At 39.7% G+C, this 22,706-nt stretch overlaps 1 protein-coding gene across 1 annotated transcript in view; it reads left to right on the top strand.

Moving 5' to 3' along the window:
* The first annotated feature begins 348 nt into the window (after window positions 1-348).
* Window positions 349-22,706, top strand: part of NPEPPS (aminopeptidase puromycin sensitive) — a 94,202-nt gene continuing 71,844 nt past the window's right edge. Inside the window, exons 1-2 of the mRNA XM_045889032.3 lie at window positions 349-832; window positions 9,937-10,021. Of these exons, the coding sequence (XP_045744988.1) occupies window positions 572-832; window positions 9,937-10,021 (346 nt within the window). The 5' untranslated portion in view covers window positions 349-571. The remainder of the gene's footprint in view (window positions 833-9,936; window positions 10,022-22,706) is intronic.

Genomic DNA, 22,706 nt, shown 5'->3' with positions numbered 1-22,706 from the left:
GCTAAAAATCCAGTTTGGGATTTTGCTCTGAATTGATGTTTTAACATTTTACCCTGACTTGTACCGGCCAATTGCACAGGCTTCAACTTCCAAATACAGCTGGGGGTGGGAGGGGTTCCTCACACGCCTTCCCTGCGCTTCTCAAACCCTTCTGGGCTCCTTCCGGCTCTCCAGGAGTCGGCTCTCCCCAGTGGCGCCGACAGGTGCAGCGCAGGGAGCCGCCTCCCACCCCCAGCACGCGCCCGCGACCCCGCACCCTTTCGGCCGGACGGCCGCGCCCTCGCCGCTCCGCCCCCTGCCCCGGCGCGCGCGGGCGCGCACCGGCGGGGGCGCGCACGGCCGGCGGGGCCGCGCACGCAGCTGCCGCCGCCACCGCCTCCTTCCCTCCCCGCAGGCCCTCCTCTCCTGCCCTCTCCTCCGCCCCCTTCCCCGTAGGCAGCCAGCCCGCCCTCCCGCCCGCCCGCACCGCCTCCCTCCCGACCCCGAGCGCTCCGGCTGGGTCTCTCCCCCGCCCCCGCCCCCCCCAAGGCTCCCCGGTCGTTCTCCTCAGGCGGTCGCCCGCGCTCGGTGGATGTGGCTGGCAGCCGCCGCCCCCTCCCTCGCTCGCCGCCTGCTCTTCCTCGGCCCTCCGCCTCCTCCCCTCCTCCTTCGCCTCCTCAGCCGCTCCTCTCGCCGCCGCCGCCGCCTCCACAGCCTGGGCCTCGCCGCGATGCCGGAGAAGAGGCCCTTCGAGCGGCTGCCTGCCGATGTCTCCCCCATCAACTACAGCCTTTGCCTCAAGCCCGACTTGCTGGACTTCACCTTCGAGGGCAAGCTGGAGGCCGCCGCCCAGGTACGGCGACCCTCGGGCGCCGGGGGCGAGCTGCGGGGCTAGCAGTTAGGCCGCGGGCCGGGCTGGGGGCCCGGCCGGGAGGACGGGCGGGCCGGCGGGCCTGGGCGCTGCGGGCCTGGGGTTGGCGAGGCCGGCTCGGGGACCGGCGCGCCCCTCTGGGGCGGCCGCGGGGCGCCCAGGCCGATGTGCTCTGCCCTGCTGGGCTGGGGCCCCGGGCCGCGCTGTGGGGAGCGCCGAGGGAGCTGGCGGGCCCTGCCCGAGCGCCCCCCCCCCCCAGCCCGGGCGAGCACACCTGTGCGGGGCTTCCCCCCCCCCCCCCGACCTCCGGCCCTTCCGGGCTTGGTAGTGATCTGGGCGAGGCTGGAGGCTGTTGGGGGAGGCCAGAGGGGTCATCGGAGTCCACACTCTGTCTCAACCTCCTGACTCAGTTCTTTTCTCTGGTTCTCCCTACGCCCCCACGGAGGACACATTGGAAGGGGGCGGTCATCTGGGACTCCGGCCGCCGCGCGTTAGCGAGGAGGGGAGATTCTAGAAGGGGGGAGAGAGTGAGAAGGAGAATGCTAATCCCAGGCAGCCTTGCTGAGTTCTCCCCGCCTGCTCCGGCCCAGGGGCTGGGTTTCCAAGATGATCCGCCCCCTCCCCCTTCCCCTTCCCCTTCCCCTCAAGTGACAGTGCAGCAGTGACTTTGTTCTCTCCTAACCTCTAGAGAAGCTGAAGGAGGACCCCATCTCCGCTTTTCCTCCCATCTTCCTAGGTTTGCAGCCTGTGAGGCAGGTGGATTTATTGTTACTTAGCAGTAACAATGGTTACTTAGCAGTACTCTCCAGAAGCTGCTAGTTTTAGCATACCACTGTTGAAAATATTCCATTACTCTTCATTGCAGTTTTTGGTGAATCATGCTCCCCCCCCAACATTATCTGAAGTATTGTTTGATTTTGGAGAGTAGTAGTACTGATGCCCTACAAAGGTCCCGAACAATAGACATTTGTGTCATACCATGTATATGATGTATTATGTGGAGTCTGTGATGAAAAATGGGAACTATTTAGTAGTTATTTTTAAAGAGAATGATGGCAAGTATATTCTGTTTCATTTCTTTTTCTGCTGCAGTCAGGAAAAACCAGTAGGCCTCAACCTTAAAGAACAGGGTGTATATAGCAGTGAAATGAAAGAAATGTATAGTGTTGGAATGAATTGAAAGTTTGAAGTTGTCTTTGAAAGCTGAGTACTCAGATTGAAAATATGTCTGAAAGTGTAGAATTAAAAAGTATACTGTCATATATGGAGTGCTTGTGTGAAAACAGGAGGGCCCTAGGGTCTGGCTGCATCAAAAGGCAAAATTTACCCCTTGGAAAGTCAAGTGATTTAAAAAATTTCCATTAAGAATATGAATCAGAATGAGTGTATCTTCGATCTAAATTAGGATTTGAGAGGGTTATTTGGGAGACTGTTTGTTTAAGCCAAGTGACTAGAGTGTTTGATATATATTGGCAGAGGGCAGATGGGAGGGACTGTAAACAGTAGTGTGTCTTGTGACTTGGCAAACGTTCGGGAAGAAGGACCTATGATGAATGAGTTCGCATTAAGTGAAAAGACTAAGATGTAAAAAAATCATTTATTTCTTTACCTCATTAGTTGGTGTCACCGGTTCATAATTTTGAGAGAGATCTATTTAGGGAAAATTTTCAGAAAAAAAATTGTCAATAAAGATTTTTAAGTGATTATTAGGAAGTGATGATTTTATTTAAGTGTTAGGACAGAACAAGATGCAGTGACGTGCTTCTCCTTACCCCTTTTCTCCTTGTTTTTCCAAAGTGATGAGAAATATATGGAAGGCTACTTTGGGCCATTGAGGGAGCACATGGTAACGTACTAGATATTAACAAGGAATTGTTAATTTGATATAAGGAAATAAATCTTTTTTAGTAACAGGAACTTTTCAAAGCAGTTGTTTTCAGAAATTCTCTTTAGGCTAGGTGGCAACACAAATGAAAGATGGTAGGATAGTAAATTCTAACAGGTTTTATTTATTTATTTATTTATTTAAAGATTTTATTTATTTACTGGACAGAGAGAGACACAGCTAGAGAGGGAAAACAAGCAGGGGGAGTGGGAGAGGGAGAAGCAGGCTTCCCACCGAGCAGGGAGCCTGATGCGGGGCTCGATCCCAGCACCCTGGGATCATGACCTGAGCCGAAGGCAGACGCTTAACGACTGAGCCACCGAGGCGCCTCTCTAACAGGTTTTATTAAAGAATGATTGGACTTTTTAATTGTATCCACTGCCATCTTTGGAAGAGTAAAGGAGTTCATGTTGGGTGAAAAGTTAACATTAATAGTAAAAAGCATATATTCGTGTTTTTGAGATTCATGGATTGGAGCAGTAAGTCTAAATTGTGGCATCAGATGGTATCTTATTGTGGAAATCTAAAAATGTGGACAGGATTGTATCTCTAGAAATCTAGATTTATAACTGGTATTGGTCCGTTTCCTAAGAGTTGGAATCATATTACACAAAGTATACAAGTTGCTTGGTTGCTTTAGTTGCAAAATTTTATGATAAGCCCAGAGTATTTGTACAGGTTACATATTAGAAACTTAGTGGATTTTTAACCTGGTCTGGGGTGTGGACTCCTGGGGAAGGTGAAGAAATTAGTCAGTGTGCACTTTATAAGTAGTTGTCTTTTACATAAGTGTGTGGTCTGGGTCAGCAGGTTTTGCAAAAGTGTTACCATGGGCCTAGAGAAATAAGACATTGTCACCCCTCCCCTATACCCCCTTTACATCAGGATATTTGAGAGCAGTGGATTTTGTAGCTGTTTTGAATTCTGACTCTCTTGCTTTGTGGCTAATTAATTAAAAGTTAGGTAAGATGTTTTTGGGAGTGGCTACAGTTCCTTGTTATGAAGGTATTGTGGTTTATACAGTAATCGGGCTTTCTCTTATGGAAATATTTAACCTGTGCCAAAGAAATTAACTTCATCCTTCAAGGCCAGAAGTCAGGATATAGTAGACAATCCCTGGCCTTTGCCAGCAAAATATTCATGTTGGTGATGACTAAATTGGCACTTAGAGGAGAGTTACAGATATAGTAGTTTGGCAGGCTAAAACTTGGCACTTAAATGGATGTTATTGTCAACCCTGTGTTATGGTATTTTCTGCCCAAAGCTTGCATATTTTCTTCTTCTTTTTTTTTTTTTTTAAAGATTTATTTGTTTATTGGAGGGGGGGAGTGTAAGTGTGCAGGGGGGAGGGTTAGAGGGAGAGGGAGAGAGAAACTTGAGCAGATCATCTACACTGAGCATGTAGCCCCACATGGGGTCAATCCCATGACCCCAAGATCACAACCTGAGCCGAAAGCAAGAGTTGGTGCTTAACTGAATGAGCCACCCAGGTGCCCCTTTCATGTTTTCTATGCAGTCATTTTGGTTGGTTTTTTATTACTTAAAGAAGTGATAAAATTAATAATTTGTGCAGTATTGTACTAGATCACTAAATGGTCTTAAGAAATTAAATTTGAGAGATTGGTGATAAGAAATTGAACTTGTTCAGATCTTCTATTGTTTCTTGAAATGTATGTATGAAGAAACACCTCAATATGAGAAACCTTCATATGTTAAGCTTTATCTGCTGTCATCTGGCAATGAATTTTGCAGTGAAATTTCCAGATAAATGAAGCTTACCCTTTGAGGCACTTAGACTTCAAAAAATATTTACTGATTTGGATGGAAATATTCCAAAAATGTATTTATTTTTTTAAATTCTAGTTCCTTATAATCTAGGCTTGTTCCTTATAATCTAGGCTTGTTTCTTTTCTTCTTTTTTAAAATACTGGACATCAGTTTGGACATCTGTCGTTGATACTTATAACCACAGATTACCGAAAACTATGCACTATAATTTATTAGTTTCATATCTGTTCTTTAAAGTTTTTTGTTTGTTTTCTTACTGTTAGGTTATTACTTCTTGCTGCTTACTGTGCCTTGTTGCTGTCTATTGTGCAATTTATCCCGTCTTCTATCTTATTGAACTTGATCTGTAGAAGTCTGAGTACCAGAAAAAAGCTTGTGTGACCTTAAAAAGAAGTTTCTAAGTGAGGGCTTGATGGACTCTTCTGAGTGAAGGGAATGAGCTTTATTGTATGGACTTTGTATCATCTATTCTGGCTTTTGTACAGGCTCTTTTTTTTTTTACTTCCTGGTTCTGGATAATTGATATTGTCCAATACAACCTGGACAGATGTGATTTTGAATAGTAAATTATCTATGAAACTTCTCTGAACTTTGCTACATAAACGAGCCTGTTCTTATTGTAAGGTAGATCTTATTCTAATCTGTATGTGGGTCAGTGGGAAAGGACTGAGTCTTCTGATAGCTCTTTTGTTGTTAACTGAGATTAGTTCTCCAGATCTTGGAGATTCAATTTTGAACATCATTTAAGTATGTAGCTCTTAGTTTGTTTGGCCACTTGTAATCACTTTAAAATTTTACTTTAAATTAGGAAATATTTTAGAAATACAGACAAGTAACCCACCACACAGATTTAGCGGATATTAACGTTTTCCCCCATTTCCTTCAGACTGTGCCTGATGTTTTTTGGGAAATAAAATGTCACAGATACCACTAAAGTCCATTTCCATCTCTTTCCACCCCCCACTCCCAGAGGTAACTTCTCTCTAGGTAGGTATTATTCCTATATATAGTTTTAAAGTTTTATTGCATATGTAAGTAGCCACAAACAATGTTCTGTATGTTTAAAATTTTTACATTAGTGGTACTACGTTTGACTTTCTGCAACTTGCTCTTTTCAATGTCTCTTTTGTTAGAAAACTTGGCTCAGTTTGTGTTTACTAATTATTTGCTCCTTACTGTCTCTAGAAATTACAGCCCTATTCCACAAAGGCAATGATTATTACAAAATTTTAACGATGAAATTGCTTGTAAGGCAAAATGACTCAGGTTCAGATTGACTGACATTTGGAGTTGTCACATTGGAGATTTCCTTTTACTAAAATCTGAGGGCTCTGGCAATCAGAGAAAAGCCTCTTGGGTCTTACAGTACCTGTAAGATGTATTCCTGAGTGATCATAATAAAGACTCATTCAGGGAAAAAAAAAATCTCCTTTCTGCCTTCCTAACTCATAGGAAACTTCCATTGTAAAATTGTTACAAGTGGTCAAGCTGCCTCTTCAGTGGAGCCATTACTTAGTGTTTGGTTCAGTTGAAGTACAGTTTGTATGGGGCTCCAAGAAGACTTAACCCTGGGTTTGAAACAAGGGAAGGAAACACTGTTGTTCCATTCTTTAATAGCATCAAAAGGAGAAGTTGAAAATTAGCTTGTTATCCACACAATATCTATGCCAACTTTAACATTTTGCTTCTATTTTAAGCTTGCATACTGTGAAGATCTTAATGCTGACATTTCTTTGAATTATTACCTGTATTTTTGGTGGTGGAACATATCACTAACATGATGATGTTAATATGTGAGAAATCATGTACTGAATCATCAGGTCAGTGCTATTGTGGGAAAAACATCAAAAAGAGCAATGTTACCGTGTGGTAGTGAAGCACTTAAATCCATGCTGATATCCAGAGTACTAATAATATAGCACATAGTTTTTACATTTTCTATCATTCTGATAGACACTTTATAAACTGTTAGGTGAATGCTGTTAGATGATATTCAGAGGAACATCTTTATGATTACAGCTCATTTAATCTTGGTCTCTGTGTATGTCTTTTTTTTTTTTTTTTTAAGTAAACTCTATGCCAACTCACAGCCCTGAAATCTAAGAGTTGCTGAGGCAGCCACATGCCCCTCTGTGTGTGTCTTAATAACAAAATCTATTAACTGATTACAATGAATCACACACTAAGGACTAAAACAAGCACTTTATATCCTGTTTAAAATGCATGTCTAATATGAGGCAGAGTATAGTGTCAGATTTTTAAAATTTGAGTAGCATTCTATTACTGAGATAAGTATTTTTCTTCCTTTGGTTCCTCCCTTGAACCCTTCCAGAAATGGCAGCATCTTGGAGAGAAAAAAAAAAGATTAGTAGCTATTCAACAAGCAGCTTAATTCAGTAGTATAAACAGGTGGGTTTTCCCTAAACACAGGAGGCTAGAATATACTTGTAAATGGATGTTGTAGACTGTGCCTTTCCAGAGTATGCAAACACTTTCACTCAGAATGTTACAATAGTGGTGAGGTGAATGTCATTTGGCATATGTAGCGTTGTACAGGTATCTTGACATTGGCAGATTAACTGCTTGGCTACCATTAAATTCACTGTAGATGTTGATGGATGAAAATATGGTTGCCTAGCTAAAGATGAAGATGTGTAACTAAACTACTGTTACTATCCTGTTGACACAAACTTCAGACTCTGGAAGGTTTTTATTCATTTCACTTTTTGGAAACACCTCCCTGCAGTCCACCCCCGCCTCATTAAGTGCTTCATTTCTCTGTGTTGCTGAATTTTTTTAAAGTGAATTTATAAATAGGCAAAGGAAATTTTTTGTTTGTTTGTTCGTTCAAATGTAGTGCTATAAACGGCCAGTTGGGACAGAAAAGTTTTAGTGCTGCTTAGGAATGTTCCTGATGAAATAAACAGTGTGAAGGAATATTACCACTCACAAAATTATTTATTTATTTATTTAAAGATTTTATTTTTAAGTAATCTCTTACCCAACATGGGGCTGGAACTCACAATCCCAAGATCAAGAGTTGCATGCTGTACTGACTGAGCCAGTGTGGGGCTTGAACTCATGTCCCCAAGATCAAGAATCTCACATTCTACCAACTGACCTAGCCAAGTCCCTGAAAAAGATTTTTTTTTTTTAATGAGCCAAAATAGTTTGATGTCATGTGTTAGTGATTTTGACAGTCTGTTACAGGCTTACTAACATACTATCTGTAATTTAGGTCAGGTAATTTTAGTTTGAGATTAATCATGTTTATTTATTGGTTATTAATGAAATGATTACTCTTTGGTATAGCTTATTTGTACAGATATTATATTACTCCTGTGTCCTTACCTAGTTCTGAGGTCTGTTAGTGATCTTGAGGCCCTATTGACCCACGTGTGGGTTTTGTTTGGACCGCACAGTGTTTTTGCAGATTCTGTATTAGTTGCCATCAGTTACAATTTGGGAGATTACACATGAAATCTGAAATGTGTGGCTTTTTTTTTTTTTTTTTTTAAGTAATCTCTCTGTCCAGTGTGGGGCTCGAACTCAGACCCAGAGATCAAGAATTGCATGCACTACCAACTGAGTCAGCCAGGAGCCCTGTGGCTTGTTTTTTTTTTTTTGGTAATTGGAAGATCTGTTAATACTAAGTCTGCTTTTCAGTATAGCAATAATTGGTTGGCTCCAAGAAATGGCTACCTCCCCCTTCCTTTATGCATAGCCTTCACCTGGCCTACTCTCCTCACCTGCTTGGCTGGCCTCTGTAGACATTTGTGATTTAGGGCATCTGTACTTTTGTTATTTTATTTCATTTCATTTTTAGATTTTATTTATTTATTTATTTGAGAGAGAGAGGGAAAGAGAGAGCTCTTGCGTGTCAACAGGGAGGGGCCGAGAGGGAGGGAGAGTGGAGGGAGAGAGAGAAATATCTGAAGCCCATTCCACCTTGAGCAGGGAGCAGGGCTCCATTTCACAACCATAAGATCATGACCTGAGCTGAAACCACTAACTGACTGAGCCACCCAGGAGCCCTAGTATTTTTGTTATTTTAAATTTAGACCATTCAAATGAATGGTCTGAAAATGAATTTGAGGTTCTGTTTAAATGCAACAAGTATATAAAACCAAGTCTACAACCAAATTGAAAAGTGGGCAGGGGTTATGAATGAACAATTTACAGAGAAAAAGCAATGGCAAAAAAAAAGAAGGTAAAAAGAGAAGATGCTTAATCAGTGTTACTAGTAATCAGGAAAATTCTATTTAAAGCAATGGTAGAATACCATTTAATACCCATAAGATGGTCAAAAAATTTTAAGTTTTTTGGAGGATGATGAATATGGGATTTCTTTATTCTTTGCTCATGGGAGTGTTAATTGAAACTACTCTAGAGCATAATTGGGACATTCTTGGTAAAGAAAAATGTGCATAGGAAGACATGGACCAAGATATTTATTATAGTACTATTTTAAATAACAAAATAGTGGAAATAATCTAACTTCCTTTAGAAAGGAAATGGATAAATAACTAGTTTATTTATAGAATGGAATACTATTCTGTAGGAGTTAAAATTAATAAATTAGATCTACATCTGTCTGCATTTACCCATCTCAGAAACAATGTTAAATGAAAAAAGCAGATGCAAAGGTTATATACACTTTGATACTATTTGTATAAAATTAAAAACATTGCTGATCTTTATGTAGGTAGCAGAACTATACATATGTGAGAAAGAGCTGCATTAGCCTTAGGAGAGTGGTTATCCCCATGTAATGAGAAAGAGAGGATGGGCTTTCTTTCATTATATCTGTATTTTATTTTGGGGGGATCTGGGCAAGTAAGACAAAATCTTAAAAAGTTTATTTAATCTTGGTGGTGAGTCATTAGTGTCTTTTATATCCAAAATGTTACTTTGGTAAGAGAAAAAATTTAAAGAATGTCTTACAAAGTTTTGACATGGTTTATGATATCACTTTCCTTCCTCTATCCTTAAAGAAGGTCTTATGATAGGTTTGATGATAAAGCATATCTTATGATGGGGCTGAAATACGTAATTAATTGTAGCATACGAGAAGTGTCTCCTAATTAATTTTTAATTTGAAAAGTTTTAATTGTTTTAAATAAAAGTTTAAGTGGGAAAAAATGCTTTTATTTAGCTTATTGGTCAGATATTTAAATTCTGTAAAATACTTAAGTGTTTATTGTTGCTCTTAGCATAATTTGAAAAATGTGAATTGCCTTAGATTACTTAAAACTAATTTATTTTTACCATTGATGTATAAATACTCAGTCTAGGTTTTAGTGATGTCTGGGTTTAAAAAAATTCCTGGTGACACACATTAGGCCAAGATGAAGATGTACATGTTTTTAATCTTGGCTATTTCTGACACTGCTGGTTTTTCTTTTCCCCCTAGGTGAGGCAGGCAACCAATCAGATTGTGATGAATTGTGCTGATATTGACATTATTACAGCTTCATATGCACCAGAGGGAGATGAAGGTAAGAGCTGATTTTGCTGTCTCCCTGTGTGTATGATGTGTGTGTGGTGATATATACATTTTCAGATTAAGATATCAGTGTTTGTTACTTTAGAAATAGGAAACATTTTTAGATGTTCATGGGAAATATTTTAATTTTTTTTAAATTTTTTTAAAGATTTTATTTATTTATTTGACAGAGAGAGACACAGCGAGAGAGGAAACACAAGCAGGGGGAGTGGGAGAGGGAGAAGCAGGCTTCCTGCGGAGCAGAGAGCCCGATGCAGGGCTCAATCTCAGGACTCTGGGATCATGACCTGAGCCGAAGGCAGATGCTTAACGACTGAGCCACCCAGGCGCCCTTCATGGGAAATATTTTAATAATCTGTACTATGAGATAAAGGAAATGCCACATTCTAATTCTACTTCAAACATTAACATATTTTGTAACCTTAGGCAGATTATATTTTCATAAATATAAAATGAATATAATACCATGCATATAAAACTGAAGAGGTTTTTTTTTTTTAAGATTGATTTATTTATTTGAGAGAGAGAGAGCGTGAGTGGGAGGGGCAGAGAGAATCCCAAGTAGACTCTGTGCTGACCGCAGAGCCTGATGTAGGGCTTGATCCCACCACCCCAAAATCACAACCCGAGCTGAAATCAAGAACCAGTCGCCCAATCGACTGCGCCACCCAGGCGCTCCAAGCTAAAGAGTTATTTTTAAAATAAGTGCTTTGAACACGAAAGATTGGTTCATCAAGGTGGCTTACTTAATATGTGGTTTCCTTAAAAGTTTTTTTTTTTTCCCTTTTGGACAATAAATTAAAATTGGGATAATGAATCTTACTTGTAATTGAGAGAAAAATATTTGCCTTATGAGATGGAATGTGGAGGTTAGAATCTAGATGACCAAGTTAGTTACAGAGTAAGAATATGTTAAAAAGAAACATTATATAGAATGTGTGGGAACTCAGGGCGCCTGGGTGACTCAGTCATTAAGTGTCTGCCTTCAGCTCAGGTCATAATCCCAGGGTCCTGGGATCAAGGCCCGCATCGGGCTCCCTGCTCCACGGGAAGCTTGCTTCTCCCTCTCCCACTCCCCCTGCTTGTGTTCCCTCTCTCCCTGTGTCTCTCTCTGTCAAATAAATAAATAAAATCTTAAAAAAAAAAAAAAAAAGTGTGTGGGAACTCAATTAGCATCTTTAAAATGGGAACTGTTTTAGACCTTGTAAGTACAACAGGAATTAAATTGAGTAGTCAGTTTTGACCTGAAATCTTATTCCCACGTAAGTTAATTTTAAAAAGTCATGTTTGGCATGAACTCACAAATGTATTAATATTGGAACTGAGGTGCTTTTTACTTTTGACAAAATGATTTTTTGATTAGTCTCCACTACTCTGAGACTTCCTCTTAGAAAATTTTTTCATTTGCTATCAGGGCACCTGGCTGGCTTAGTTAGTAAAGCATGCAACTCTTGATGTCAGGGTCGTGAGTTCAAGCCCCACATTGCGTGTAGGGCTTACTTAAAAAAAAAAGGAAAGAAAAGAAAATTTTTTCATTTGATATCAAATAAGTTAGAAATTTGACCTTTTAGTTTACATTTTGTATTGCTCTTTCCCCTCTCCTTTACACTGGAAAGAAGCATAAAGTAGCATTTTAAGGCCAGACAATATTTTATTTCATGAATTTTTCTTATATTATCTTGTCCATAGAAAGACAAAAAAAAAAGGTGGCAGTTGAGCAGATTATTGCCAAGAAGTACTTTTGTTCGATTGTTTATAAATGAGATCAAATTGCTGTGATTTTAAGTTAGAGGAACAGATCCTTCAAATGGACTTTGAGTGAGTGCCAACATTAAAAAAAATTGTTTGGTAAATGAAAGAGGGATTATTTAATTTCTTTACCTGTGAAGAAAAATATAAGCACCTTCGCCAAGCATATCAAGACAAGCTTGCTTTGTTGTAGGCAGAAAACATTTAAATTTGATACAGAGTTTTAAAATGGGGCAGAGTATAGATAGGAAGAGATAGTAAAATACATGTGCATCCTCCAGGTGGCACGGTTTCAGCTCAGGTTTGTTCTTATCTTCTTCTACTAAAATGGCAGGAAAGAATTCAGAGAACTCAAATGCTTTGAGTATGCATAACTGAATGGTGCCAAGCTCATAATAGTCAGAATAGCATTGTTTGTGTTCTGATTAAGAGGGTCAGAAGAGAAATGAAAGCTTAAAGAAGTGAAGGGGATTTGGAGAGAGATTCAGATAAAACATTACTCTTTTTTAGGTACATAAAATATTTTCTTCAAAACTAGCTAAGGGATATTTTTCAACTCATTTCTCCTGCAGCAATGGGAAAAACCTAGAGTCATATGTAAGCTCATCTAATTTTAGAGTATAAGAGAATGGGAAATTGTATTAATTGGAATTTTAAGGTTTCAGTCAGAAACAGATTTGGCCTTCCAGACACATACACAGTGTAATTCTATCCTTGAGCATAGTAGCATTTCTTGATTTTTACCTTATGGAAGAGTACAACATGTTGTTTCTTTAGAAATTTCCAGGGCGGTATGGTTTGGCAGGGGAATAATTGAGTTAATAGGAAAGGTACCATTTTTAACTCAGCTAATCTCATCTAGTACAGTACCTATTAATACTTAAGATTGTCTTCTGCAAGACCGAGTCACGTATGTGTAGCCACTAAATCTTGGTACTTTAAGGTAAAATCAGAAAATCATTCGAAGGCACGAAATTCTTGCATCTTTGTGTAAGTTTTTAATTAATAGAAAAAAAAAAAGCCATCTTGTGGTTTGTGCAGTGACCCAGAAAGACCTATTGGCATGTGTCTCTTTAAACTAAGGCCCTGCCTTTTCAACAGAAATAACTTATTTTAAAACCTAATTGAGATCTTTGTAATATTTAAAAAATGAGAACTCAGTAAGAAAAACGGCTGAAAACTGTTTTTTTACTGTTCTGCACTTCAAGGGTTGGTGAAATCACTAACATTTAAGCCCCAGTGCAAGGAGTGCACCTCCCTACACAGTGCAGGGGTTAGTATTGTCTCCAGCTTCCGCAAGAGTGCCTGAACTCAGGTCATGCCAGGTAAAGAGACTTTTAATTTATCATTAAGAGATGGCTTGGGCATAACCACATGGAGAATGATCACTTGACAGTTTTGTACCAACTTTTCCCTTAGTATACTTTGTCAGGTATGTTGGTAGCATTAGCTATCTAAGGAAAAAGTTTTCCCTATTCCATACAGAGTTCTGATACATAGCTTCAGATCCACCACATAACCTTGGTTTATCCATTCAAGGCATGTAAATCTTAACACGTTTATTCTTGAAGTAGAGTTACATTTTTCCGAATGTGCAGATGAGCGCATGTGTGTTTAATGAGGATGACACAGCTAGGCAGAAATACTGCCAAATATTAACAATTTTGAGCAAAACTATTAACTTGAGAAAAAGGAATCGTTCCTCACACTTGATCAGAGGCCTTTATTTTAAGCTTCAATAAGCCTTTATAAGCCTAGCAGTGATATATATTCTGTCATGCAGTTAAATGTGGATTAGGAATAACATTATTAAACCACCATCTCTTTGCAAGAATTGTTTTTGTTCTGAAAATACATGCATGACTAATTAAGTGCTAGCTCTCAGATCTGGAAAATTGAAAGAGAAGAGAAAATATCCATTTCTAATACAAATGTATTGAAATATGATACAGAATTTCATAAGGAAATTTTAAATGAAAGGAATCAAAGTATAAGTTTAATTATACAAATAACAATATAGGGTAGGGGGCCTCAAACCAAAGTTACTTTGGGATTAAGCAAATAACAAACGAGTGAATTGGACTGGATGTAGGAAAACAAAAATGTTGGGGCAGAAGCCAAAGAATGTATGTCTCACATAAATGTATTCAAATTTTAAACAACTTTTCTGGCCAACAGAACATTGGCCAGAATGAGCTATATTGAGCTATATTGACTTCTGTTGAATTTGCAACCTCCCAGGGAACTGTGTGTTTTGCATATTCTTTATCACTTGGACATGAAGATAAGACTTGAGTATAGCTGTCTCATTAAAAAGAGCAAAAACCCTTATGAGATTCTTCCAGATTCTTAATTGAAACTGATGTATAATATGCCATATTACTATTAAATATATTTAGCAAATTGTTTTAGCTTGCCATACATGTTCCAGTGTTACATCCTTTTTAAAGATTCAGAATACCTCTCTTTAGGTAGTTTTTAGAATTTTTTGAGCACTACATGGCCTTATTTCTGAGTTCTTGTTTTTATGTTGTCTCTATTTACGAGTCCTGAGTATATTGAGTTTTGGGGATTTTGAACATAAAGTCTATTATGTGCTGTTATTCTTCATATTAATGCATAAGCTAACCACTATTCCAGGCTATATTGAGGAACCAAATATTTTCCCAGGTGTTTGGTAACTTTCAGGGCATCCTGTTTTCTGAATTAAATGGTGATTTTAGGGGCACCAGGGTGGCTCAGTCAGTTAAGTGTCTGCCTTTGGCTTAGGTTATGATCCCAGGGTCTTGGGATCGAGCCCCACGTCAGGCTGCTTGCTCAGTGGGGAGCCTGCTTCTCCCTTTGCCTGCACCCCCTGCTTGTTTGCACACACTCTCTCTCTGTCAAATAAATAAGTAAAAATCTTTTTAAAAAATGGTGATTCTATTTTTCATACTAATAAAACTTTATTTTTCAGAGCAGTTTGGAGTAAAGAGTACAAAGATTTCCCATGTATTCCTTGTCCCACCCACCCTCCTCTTCCCTCATTATCAACATCCTGAACCAGAGTGGTACATTTGTTACAGTCAATGAACCTACCTCAGCACCTCATTAACACTCAAAGTCCATAGTTTACATTACGGTTCATTCTTGGTGTTATACATTCTATGGGTTTTAATAAATGTAAAATGACATGTATTCACCATTACAGTATCACACACAATTGTTTCACTGCTCTAAAAATCCTGTGTTTAGGAGCGCCTGGGTGGCTCAGATGGTTAAGTGTCTGCCTTCGGCGCAGGTCATGATCCCAGGGTCCTGGGATCAAGCCCCACATCGGACTCCCTGCTCAACGGGGAGCCTGCTTCTCCCTCTCCCTCTACTGTTCCCTCTGCTTGTGCTCTCTCACTCTCTCTGTCTAATAAATAAATAAAGTCTTTAAAAAAAAAAATCCTGTGTTTATCCAATCCTCGTTCCTAACCCCTGGCAACGACTAATCTTTTTCCTGTCTCCATAGTGTTGCCTTTTCTGGAATGTCCTATAGTTGGAGTCAGACTGCAGTATGCTGCCTTTTCAGGTTGGCTTCTTTCACTTAGCAGTAATGCATTTAAGTTTCTTCCATGTCTTTTCATCATTGCTTGAGAGCTCATTTCTTTTTAGCTCTGAATAATATTCCATTGTCCGTATATACCAGTTTATCCATTTACCCACTGAAGGACTCCTTGGTTACTTCCAGGTTTTGGCAGTTATGAGTAAAGGTGCTGTAAATATCCATGTGCAGGTTTTCGTGAGGACATGTTTTCAGCTCCTTTTGGTACATACCAAAGAGCATGGTTGCTGGATGCTATGGTAAGAGTGTGTTTAAGGGTGCCTGGCTGGCTCAGTCAGTAGAGCATCCAACTCTTGATCTTGGGGTCATGAGTTCAAGCCCCAAGTTGGGTATAGAGATTACTTAAAAAAAAAAAAAAAAAGTTTAGTTTTGTAAGAAACTGCCAAGTTGTCTTCCAAAATAACTATCATTTTGCATTCCCACCAGCAGTGAATAGAGTTCTTGTTGCTTTGTATGCTCCTAAGCATTTGCTAGCGTTTCGGATTTTGGCCATTTTAATAGGTGTCTAGGGGTATGTCATTGTTTTAATTTGCAAGTCTCTAATGACATGATGTTGAAACCCTTTCATATGCTTTCTTGTCATCTGCATATCATCTTCAGTGAGATGTCTGTTCAGGTCTTTGACACAATGTTAATTGTTCTTTTTCTTATTGTTGAGTTTTAAGAATTCTTTGTATGTTTTGGATAACAGTCCTTTATCAATCAGATGTGTCTTTTTTTAAAAGACTTATTTATTTATTTGAGCACAAGCAGGCGGAGAGGCAGAGGGAATCTTCAGGGAGACTCCCTGCTGAGCGCAGAGCCTGACATGGGCTCAGTCTCACCACCCATGAGATCGTGACCTGAGCTGAAACCAAGAGTCAGACGCTTAATCTACTGAGCCACCCAGGCGCCCCCAGATGTGTCTTTTGCAGATATTTTCTCCCAGTCTGTGACTAGTCTTCTCATCCTCTTGACATTGTCTGTCTCAGAGCAGAATTTTTAACTTTTAATTAAGTCCAGGTTATCATTTCTTTCTTTCCTGGATTATACCTTTAGTGTTTTATCTGAAAAGTCATCACCCATACTCAAGGTCAACTAGATTTTCTCCTGTGTTATCTTCCAGGAGTTTCATTTTACATTTAGGTCTATAATCCATTTTGAGTTAATTTTTGTAAAAGATGTAAGGTCTATGTCTGCATTAGTTGTTTTTGCATATGGATGTCCAGTTTTTCCAGCATATGTTGAAAAGATAGCTCCATTGTATTGCTTTTTCTCCTATGTCAAAAATCAGTTGACTATATTTATGTGGGTCTATTTCTGTTTCTGTTTTCTGTATTCTGTTCCATTGATCATCTTGTCTCTTGTTTCTCCAATACCACACTATCTTTTTTTTTTAAGATTTTTAAGGTTTTATTTATTATTTATTTATTTATTTGACAGAGAGAGACACAGTGAGAGAGGGAACACAAGCAGGGGGAGTGGGAGAGGGAGAAGCAGGCTTCCTGCGGAGCAGGGAGCCCAATGTGGGGCTCGATCCCAGGACCCTGGAATCAGGACCTGAGCCGAAGGCAGATGCTTAACGACTAAGCCACCCAGGTGCCCCTTCATACTATCTTGATTACTGTAGACTTTATGGTAAGTTTTGAAGTTGGGTAGTGTCAGTCCTCTGACTTTGTTCTTCATTATTGTGTTGGCTATTCTGGGTTGTTTGCCTCTGCATATAAACTTTATTTTTTTAAAGATTTTATTTATTTATTTGACAGATAGCACAAGTAGGCAGAGCAGCAGGCAGAGGGAGAGGGAGAAGCAGACTCCCCGCTGAGTAGGGAGCCCGATGCGGAACTCAATCTCAGGACCCCGAGATCATGACCTGAGCCAAAGGTAGCCACTTAACCGACTGAGCCACCCAGGCGCCCCTGCATATAAACTTTAGAATCAGTTTTTCAGTATCCACAAAATAACCTTCTGGGATTTTTTTTTTTTTTTTTTAAGATTTTATTTATTTATTCATGAGAGACAGAGAGAGAGGCAGAGGGAGAAGCAGGCTCCCAAGGAGCAGAGAGCCCGATGCGGGACTTGATCCCAGGACCCTGGGATCATGACCTGAGCCGAAGGCAGACGCTTAACCATCTGAGCCACCCAGGCGCCCACCTTCTGGGATTTTTATTGGGATTGGGATTGAATCTATAGATCAAGTTGGGAGGAACTGACATCTTGACAATATGGAGTCTGACCCATGAACATGGACTATCTCTCCATTTACTTAGTTCTTTAATATCTATTATGAGAGTTTTGTAGTTTTTCTCATATGGATCTTGTATATACAAGATTTTGTTTTTTTTATACCTAAGTATTTTGTTTTTGAATATGATAATGTAAATGATGAAGTGTTTTTAATTTTTCTTTTTTTAAGATTTATTTTTTGACAGAGACAGCGAGAGAGGGAACACAAGCAGGGGGAGAGGGAGAGGGAGAAGCAGGTCTCCCACTGAGCAGGGAACCTGATGTAGGGTTTGATCCCAAAACCCTGGGATCATGACCTGAGCTGAAGGCAGATGCTTAATGACTGAGCCACCCAGGCACCCCGTATTTTTAATTTCAAATACCACTTATTCATTGCTGGTATATAGAAAAGTGATAGACTTATGTATATTAATCTCGTATCCTGCAACCTTACTATAATTGCTTATTAGTTCCAGGAGTTTTTTGCTGATTCTTTTGAATTTTCTACATGAGCACGTCATCCATGAACAAGGACAGTTTTATTTCTACCATCCCAATATGTATTTCTTTTTTTTTTTTTTTAAAGATTTTATTTATTTATTCATGAGAGAGAGAGAGAGAGAAGCAGGCTCCCAAGGAGCAGGGAGCCCGATGTGGGACTCGATCCCAGGACCCTGGGATCATGACCTGAGCCGAAGGCAGACGCTTAACCATCTGAGCCACCCAGGCGCCCCCAATATGTATTTCATTTTCTTGTCTTACTGCATTAGCTAGGACTTTTCAGTACAATGTTGAAAAGCAGTGGTGAAATATCTTTGCTTTGTCCTCATCTTAGCTGGAAAGCTTGGAATTTCTCACCATTAAGTATGATGTTAGCTGTAGGGTTTTTGTAGATGTTCTATATCAAGTTGAAGAAATTCATCTTTATTCCTACTTTGCTGAGAGATTTTATCATGAATGGGTATTGGATTTTGTCAAATGCTTTTTCTGCATCTTCTGATGATTGTGTGATACTTCTTTGTTAGACTGTTGATGTGATGGAGTACATTGATTTTTGTTGTATGTTGAAACTACCTTGCATACTAGGATAAATCCCACTTTGTCATGGCATATAATTCTTTTTATATATTGTTGGATTCGAATTGCTAATATTGTTGAGGATTTTTGCCTTTATGTTCATAAGAGATATTGGTCTATAGTTTTTTATATGTCTTTTGTTTTGATATTAGGGTAATGCAGGCTTCATAAAATGAGTTAGGAAGTGCTTTTTTTCTGCTTCTATGCTCTGGAATAGATTTTAGAGAATGCATATAATTTCTTACTTAAATGTTTGGTAGAATTCACAAGTGAACCTCTCTGAGCCTGTGCTTTCTGTTTTGGAAGATTATAATTTCTATTTATTTATTTATTTATTTTTAAAGATTTTGTTTATTTGACAGAGAGATACATAGCGAGAGGGGAACACAAGCAGGGGGAGTGGGAGAGGGAGAAGCAGGCTTCCTGCTGAGCAGGGAGCCCAGCGTGGGACTCAATCCCAGGACCCTGGGATCATCACCTGAGCCGAAGGCAGACGCCCAATGACTGAGCCACTGAGGCACCCCTTTTTTTTTCCATTATTTTTAAAGATTCATTTATTTATTTTAGAGAGAGTGCTTGTGAGTCGGTGGGGGAAGGGCAGAGAGAGAATCTAAAGCAGACTCTGTACTGAGCGTGGAGCCCAACACAGAGCTTGATCTCATGACTCTGAAATCATGACCTGAGCTAAAACCAGAAGTTGGACACTCAACCAACTGAGGCACCCAGGTGCCCCTGATTCAATTTCTTTAATAGATATATAGCTATTCAGATTACCTGTTTCTTCTTGTGTGCGTTTTAGTAGATTATGTGTTTCAAGGAATTGATCCATTTCATTGAGGTTTTTAAATTTGTGGGCAGAGATTTGTTTATAATAGTCCTGTATTATTTTAAAATTTAATTTATTCATTGGGGGGGAGGGGCAGAGGGAGAGGGAGAGAGAGAATCTTAAGCAGGCTCCATGCCCAGTGCAGAGCGCAATGCAAGGCTCATATCATGACCCTGAGATCATGACCTGAGCCAAAATCAAGAATCGGTCGTGGGGCGCCTGGGTGGCTCAGTCGTTAAGCGTCTGCCTTTGGCTCAGGTCATGATCCCAGGGTCCTGGGATCGAGCCCCTCATCGGGCTCCCTGCTCCGCAGGAGGCCTGCTTCTCCCTCTCCCACTCCCTCTGCTTGTGTTCCCTCTCTCGCTGTGTCTCTCTCTGTCAAATAAATAAAATCTTAAAAAAAAGAATCGGTCACTTAACTGACTGAGCCACCCAGGAGCCCCTCATGTATAATTTTTTTAATGTCTGTGGGGTCTGTAGTCATGTTCTCTCTTTCAATTATTAAGAACAGAATGCCCTAACATATTTCAAAATAGCTCCTTTTCCCCTCCTCCTGCCAGAAGCATGAGGGGATTGTTATGTTGTGCTGGAGTATTGCCCCCCTTCTCATTATGTAATGTTCCTTTTAACTTTCCTTGCTTTTGAAGTCTGCTCTATCTGAAATTAATACAGCTACTCCCACTTTTTTTTTTTTTTTAAGATTTTTTATTTATTTGACAGAGACACAGCGAGAGAGGGAACACAAGCAGGGGGAGTGGGAGAGGGAGAAGCAGCTTCCCGCGGAGCAGGGAGCCTGATATGGGGCTTGATCCCAGGACTCTGGGATCATGACCTGAGCCGAAGGCAGACGCTCAACGACTGAGCCACCCAGGCGCCCCTCCCACTTTCTTTTGATGAGTTTTAGTATATCTTTTTCTATCCTTTTACTTTTAATCTGTAACGTGTTTTAGTGGTTGCCCTAGAGTTTGCAATATGTATTTATAATTAATCCAGTCACTTTCAGATAATGCCATAGTGCTTCACAAGTAGTGCAAGTACCTTATAATAACAAAATATTCCCAGTTCCTTCCTGCCATCCCTTGTTTCATTGCTGTCATTCATTTCACTTATGTATAAGCATACCCACACATACACACATACACAGAAGCCAACATAATTAAAATACATTGTTACTATTAATATTTTGAACAGTTATCTTTTAGATCAATTAAAAATAACAAAACATTTTTTTAATTTTACTTACATTTATTCATTCTCAGATGCTCTTTCTTTATGTAGATCTGAGTTTCTGACCTGTATCATTTTACTTTTCTCTAAAGAACTTCTTTTAACATATCTTGCAAAGCATATCTACTTGTAACAAATTCCTTCAATTTATGTTTGTCTGACAAAAGTCTATTTCTCCCCCCCCCTTTTTAAAAGATTTTATTTATTTATTTATTTGAGAGAGAGAGAGAGAGAACCTGAGCAGGGGGAGGAGCAGAGGGGGAGGGAGGGGAAAGAATCTTAAACAGATTCCAAGTTGAGCACGGAGCCCCATGCTGGCCTCCATCTTACCTGAGATCATGACCTGAGCCGAAACTGAAGAGTTGGACACTTAATAGCTGAGCCACCCACACGCCCCTCTCCCCACATTTTTTTAAAGACTTAATTTTTTTCAGAGCAGTTTAGGTTCACAGCAAGATTGAGAGGAACATTCTCTTTCACTTTTTTTTTTAAATTTTTTTATTGTTCTGTTAATCCCCATACATTACATCATTAGTTTTAGATGTAGTGTTCCATGATTCATTGTTTGTGCATATCTTTCACTTTTGAAGGATCATTTTGAAGGATACAGAATTCTAGTTAGTTTTTCTTTCTCAGCCCTTTAAATATTTCATTCCATTGTCTTCTTGCTAGCATGGTTTCTGAGAAGTTGAATGTAGTCCTTATCTTGCTCTTCGATAGATAAGGTGTTTTTTCCCTCTGGCTTCTTTCAGGACTTTTTTCTTTATGTTTGATTTCTAAAGTTTGAATATGATATGTCTGGGTTTAGGGGGTTTTGGCATTTATCCTGCTTGGTCTTCTCAGAGCTTCCTGGATCTGTGGTTTGGTCTCTGACATTAACTTGGGGAAATTCTCAGCCATCATTGCTCCAAATATTGCTTCTGTTCCATTCTTTTTCTTGTCCTTCTGATATTCCCATCATGTATATGTTACACTTTTTGTAGTTTTCCCACAGTTTTTGGATATTTTGTTGTGGGGTTTTTTTTTTTTCCAGTTTTGGAGATTTCTTTTGTCATGTCTGCAAGCTCAGAGATTGTTTCCTCAGCCTTGAGCAGTCTATCAGCCCATGAAAGGCATTCTTCATTTCTGTTATTATGCTTTTAATTTCTACCATTTAAAAACATTTTTTTTAGAATCTCTCTCATTCTACTTACATTATCAATTCATTCTTGATGTGTTTACTTTTTTCATTTAAACTCTTTGACAAAAATAAATAAAAGCTCTTAGCATATTAATCATAGTTTAAAAAAACACCTAGTCTGAGAATTCCAACATTACTCCCGTTAACTGACTCTGGTTTTGATGCTTGTTTAGTGTCTTCAGATTGCATTTTCTGCCTTTTAGTATGCTTTCCAGTATTCTTTTGAGAGGCAGACATGATGTACTGGGTAAAAGGAACTATAATAAAATAGGCCTTTAATAATGCTATGGTAGGGTGAAGGGGTAGGGAAAGTATGTATAATTCTCTGACGAAGTCTCAATCTTTCAATGTCTCTGGTCTGTGAACTTCACCAGCACTTTCAGGTTTTCTCCCCGACTGGTGGGACAGGATGGCTGGTGGAGCTAGAGTTTGTTCTTTCCCTTATACCCCAAGTAGGTTAGGCTCTGATAAAACCCAGCAGGTTAAGCTCTGGTAAAATAGTTTCTCTTGAAGGCAGGTTTTGTTAAGAACAGAATGCCCTAACATATTTCAAAATAGCTCCTTTTCCTCTCCTCCTGCCAGAAGCATGAGGGGATTTTTCTCTGGTACTCACTCTTAGGACCTGGTAACTCTCAGAGGTAAAATTCACAAGAGTGTGTGTGTGTGTGTGTGTGTGTGTGTGTGTGTGTGTGGCACTTGGGGGGGTTCCCCCGTGACCAGGTTCTCCTGGAATTTTTATTTTTATTTATTTTTGTCAAAGATTTTATTTATTTGACAGAGAGAGAACACATGTGCACACGCACAAGCAGGGCGAAAGGCAGGCA

This window comes from Mirounga angustirostris, unplaced genomic scaffold (genome assembly GCF_029215605.1).
Source record: "Mirounga angustirostris isolate CCGP_5_RB_7025 unplaced genomic scaffold, mMirAng1.0.hap1 SCAF_17, whole genome shotgun sequence".
In the NCBI taxonomy this organism is placed as follows: domain Eukaryota; kingdom Metazoa; phylum Chordata; class Mammalia; order Carnivora; family Phocidae; genus Mirounga; species Mirounga angustirostris.
Note: the sequence above shows the minus strand (reverse complement) of the source record. Positions and strands in the feature narration are given on the sequence as shown.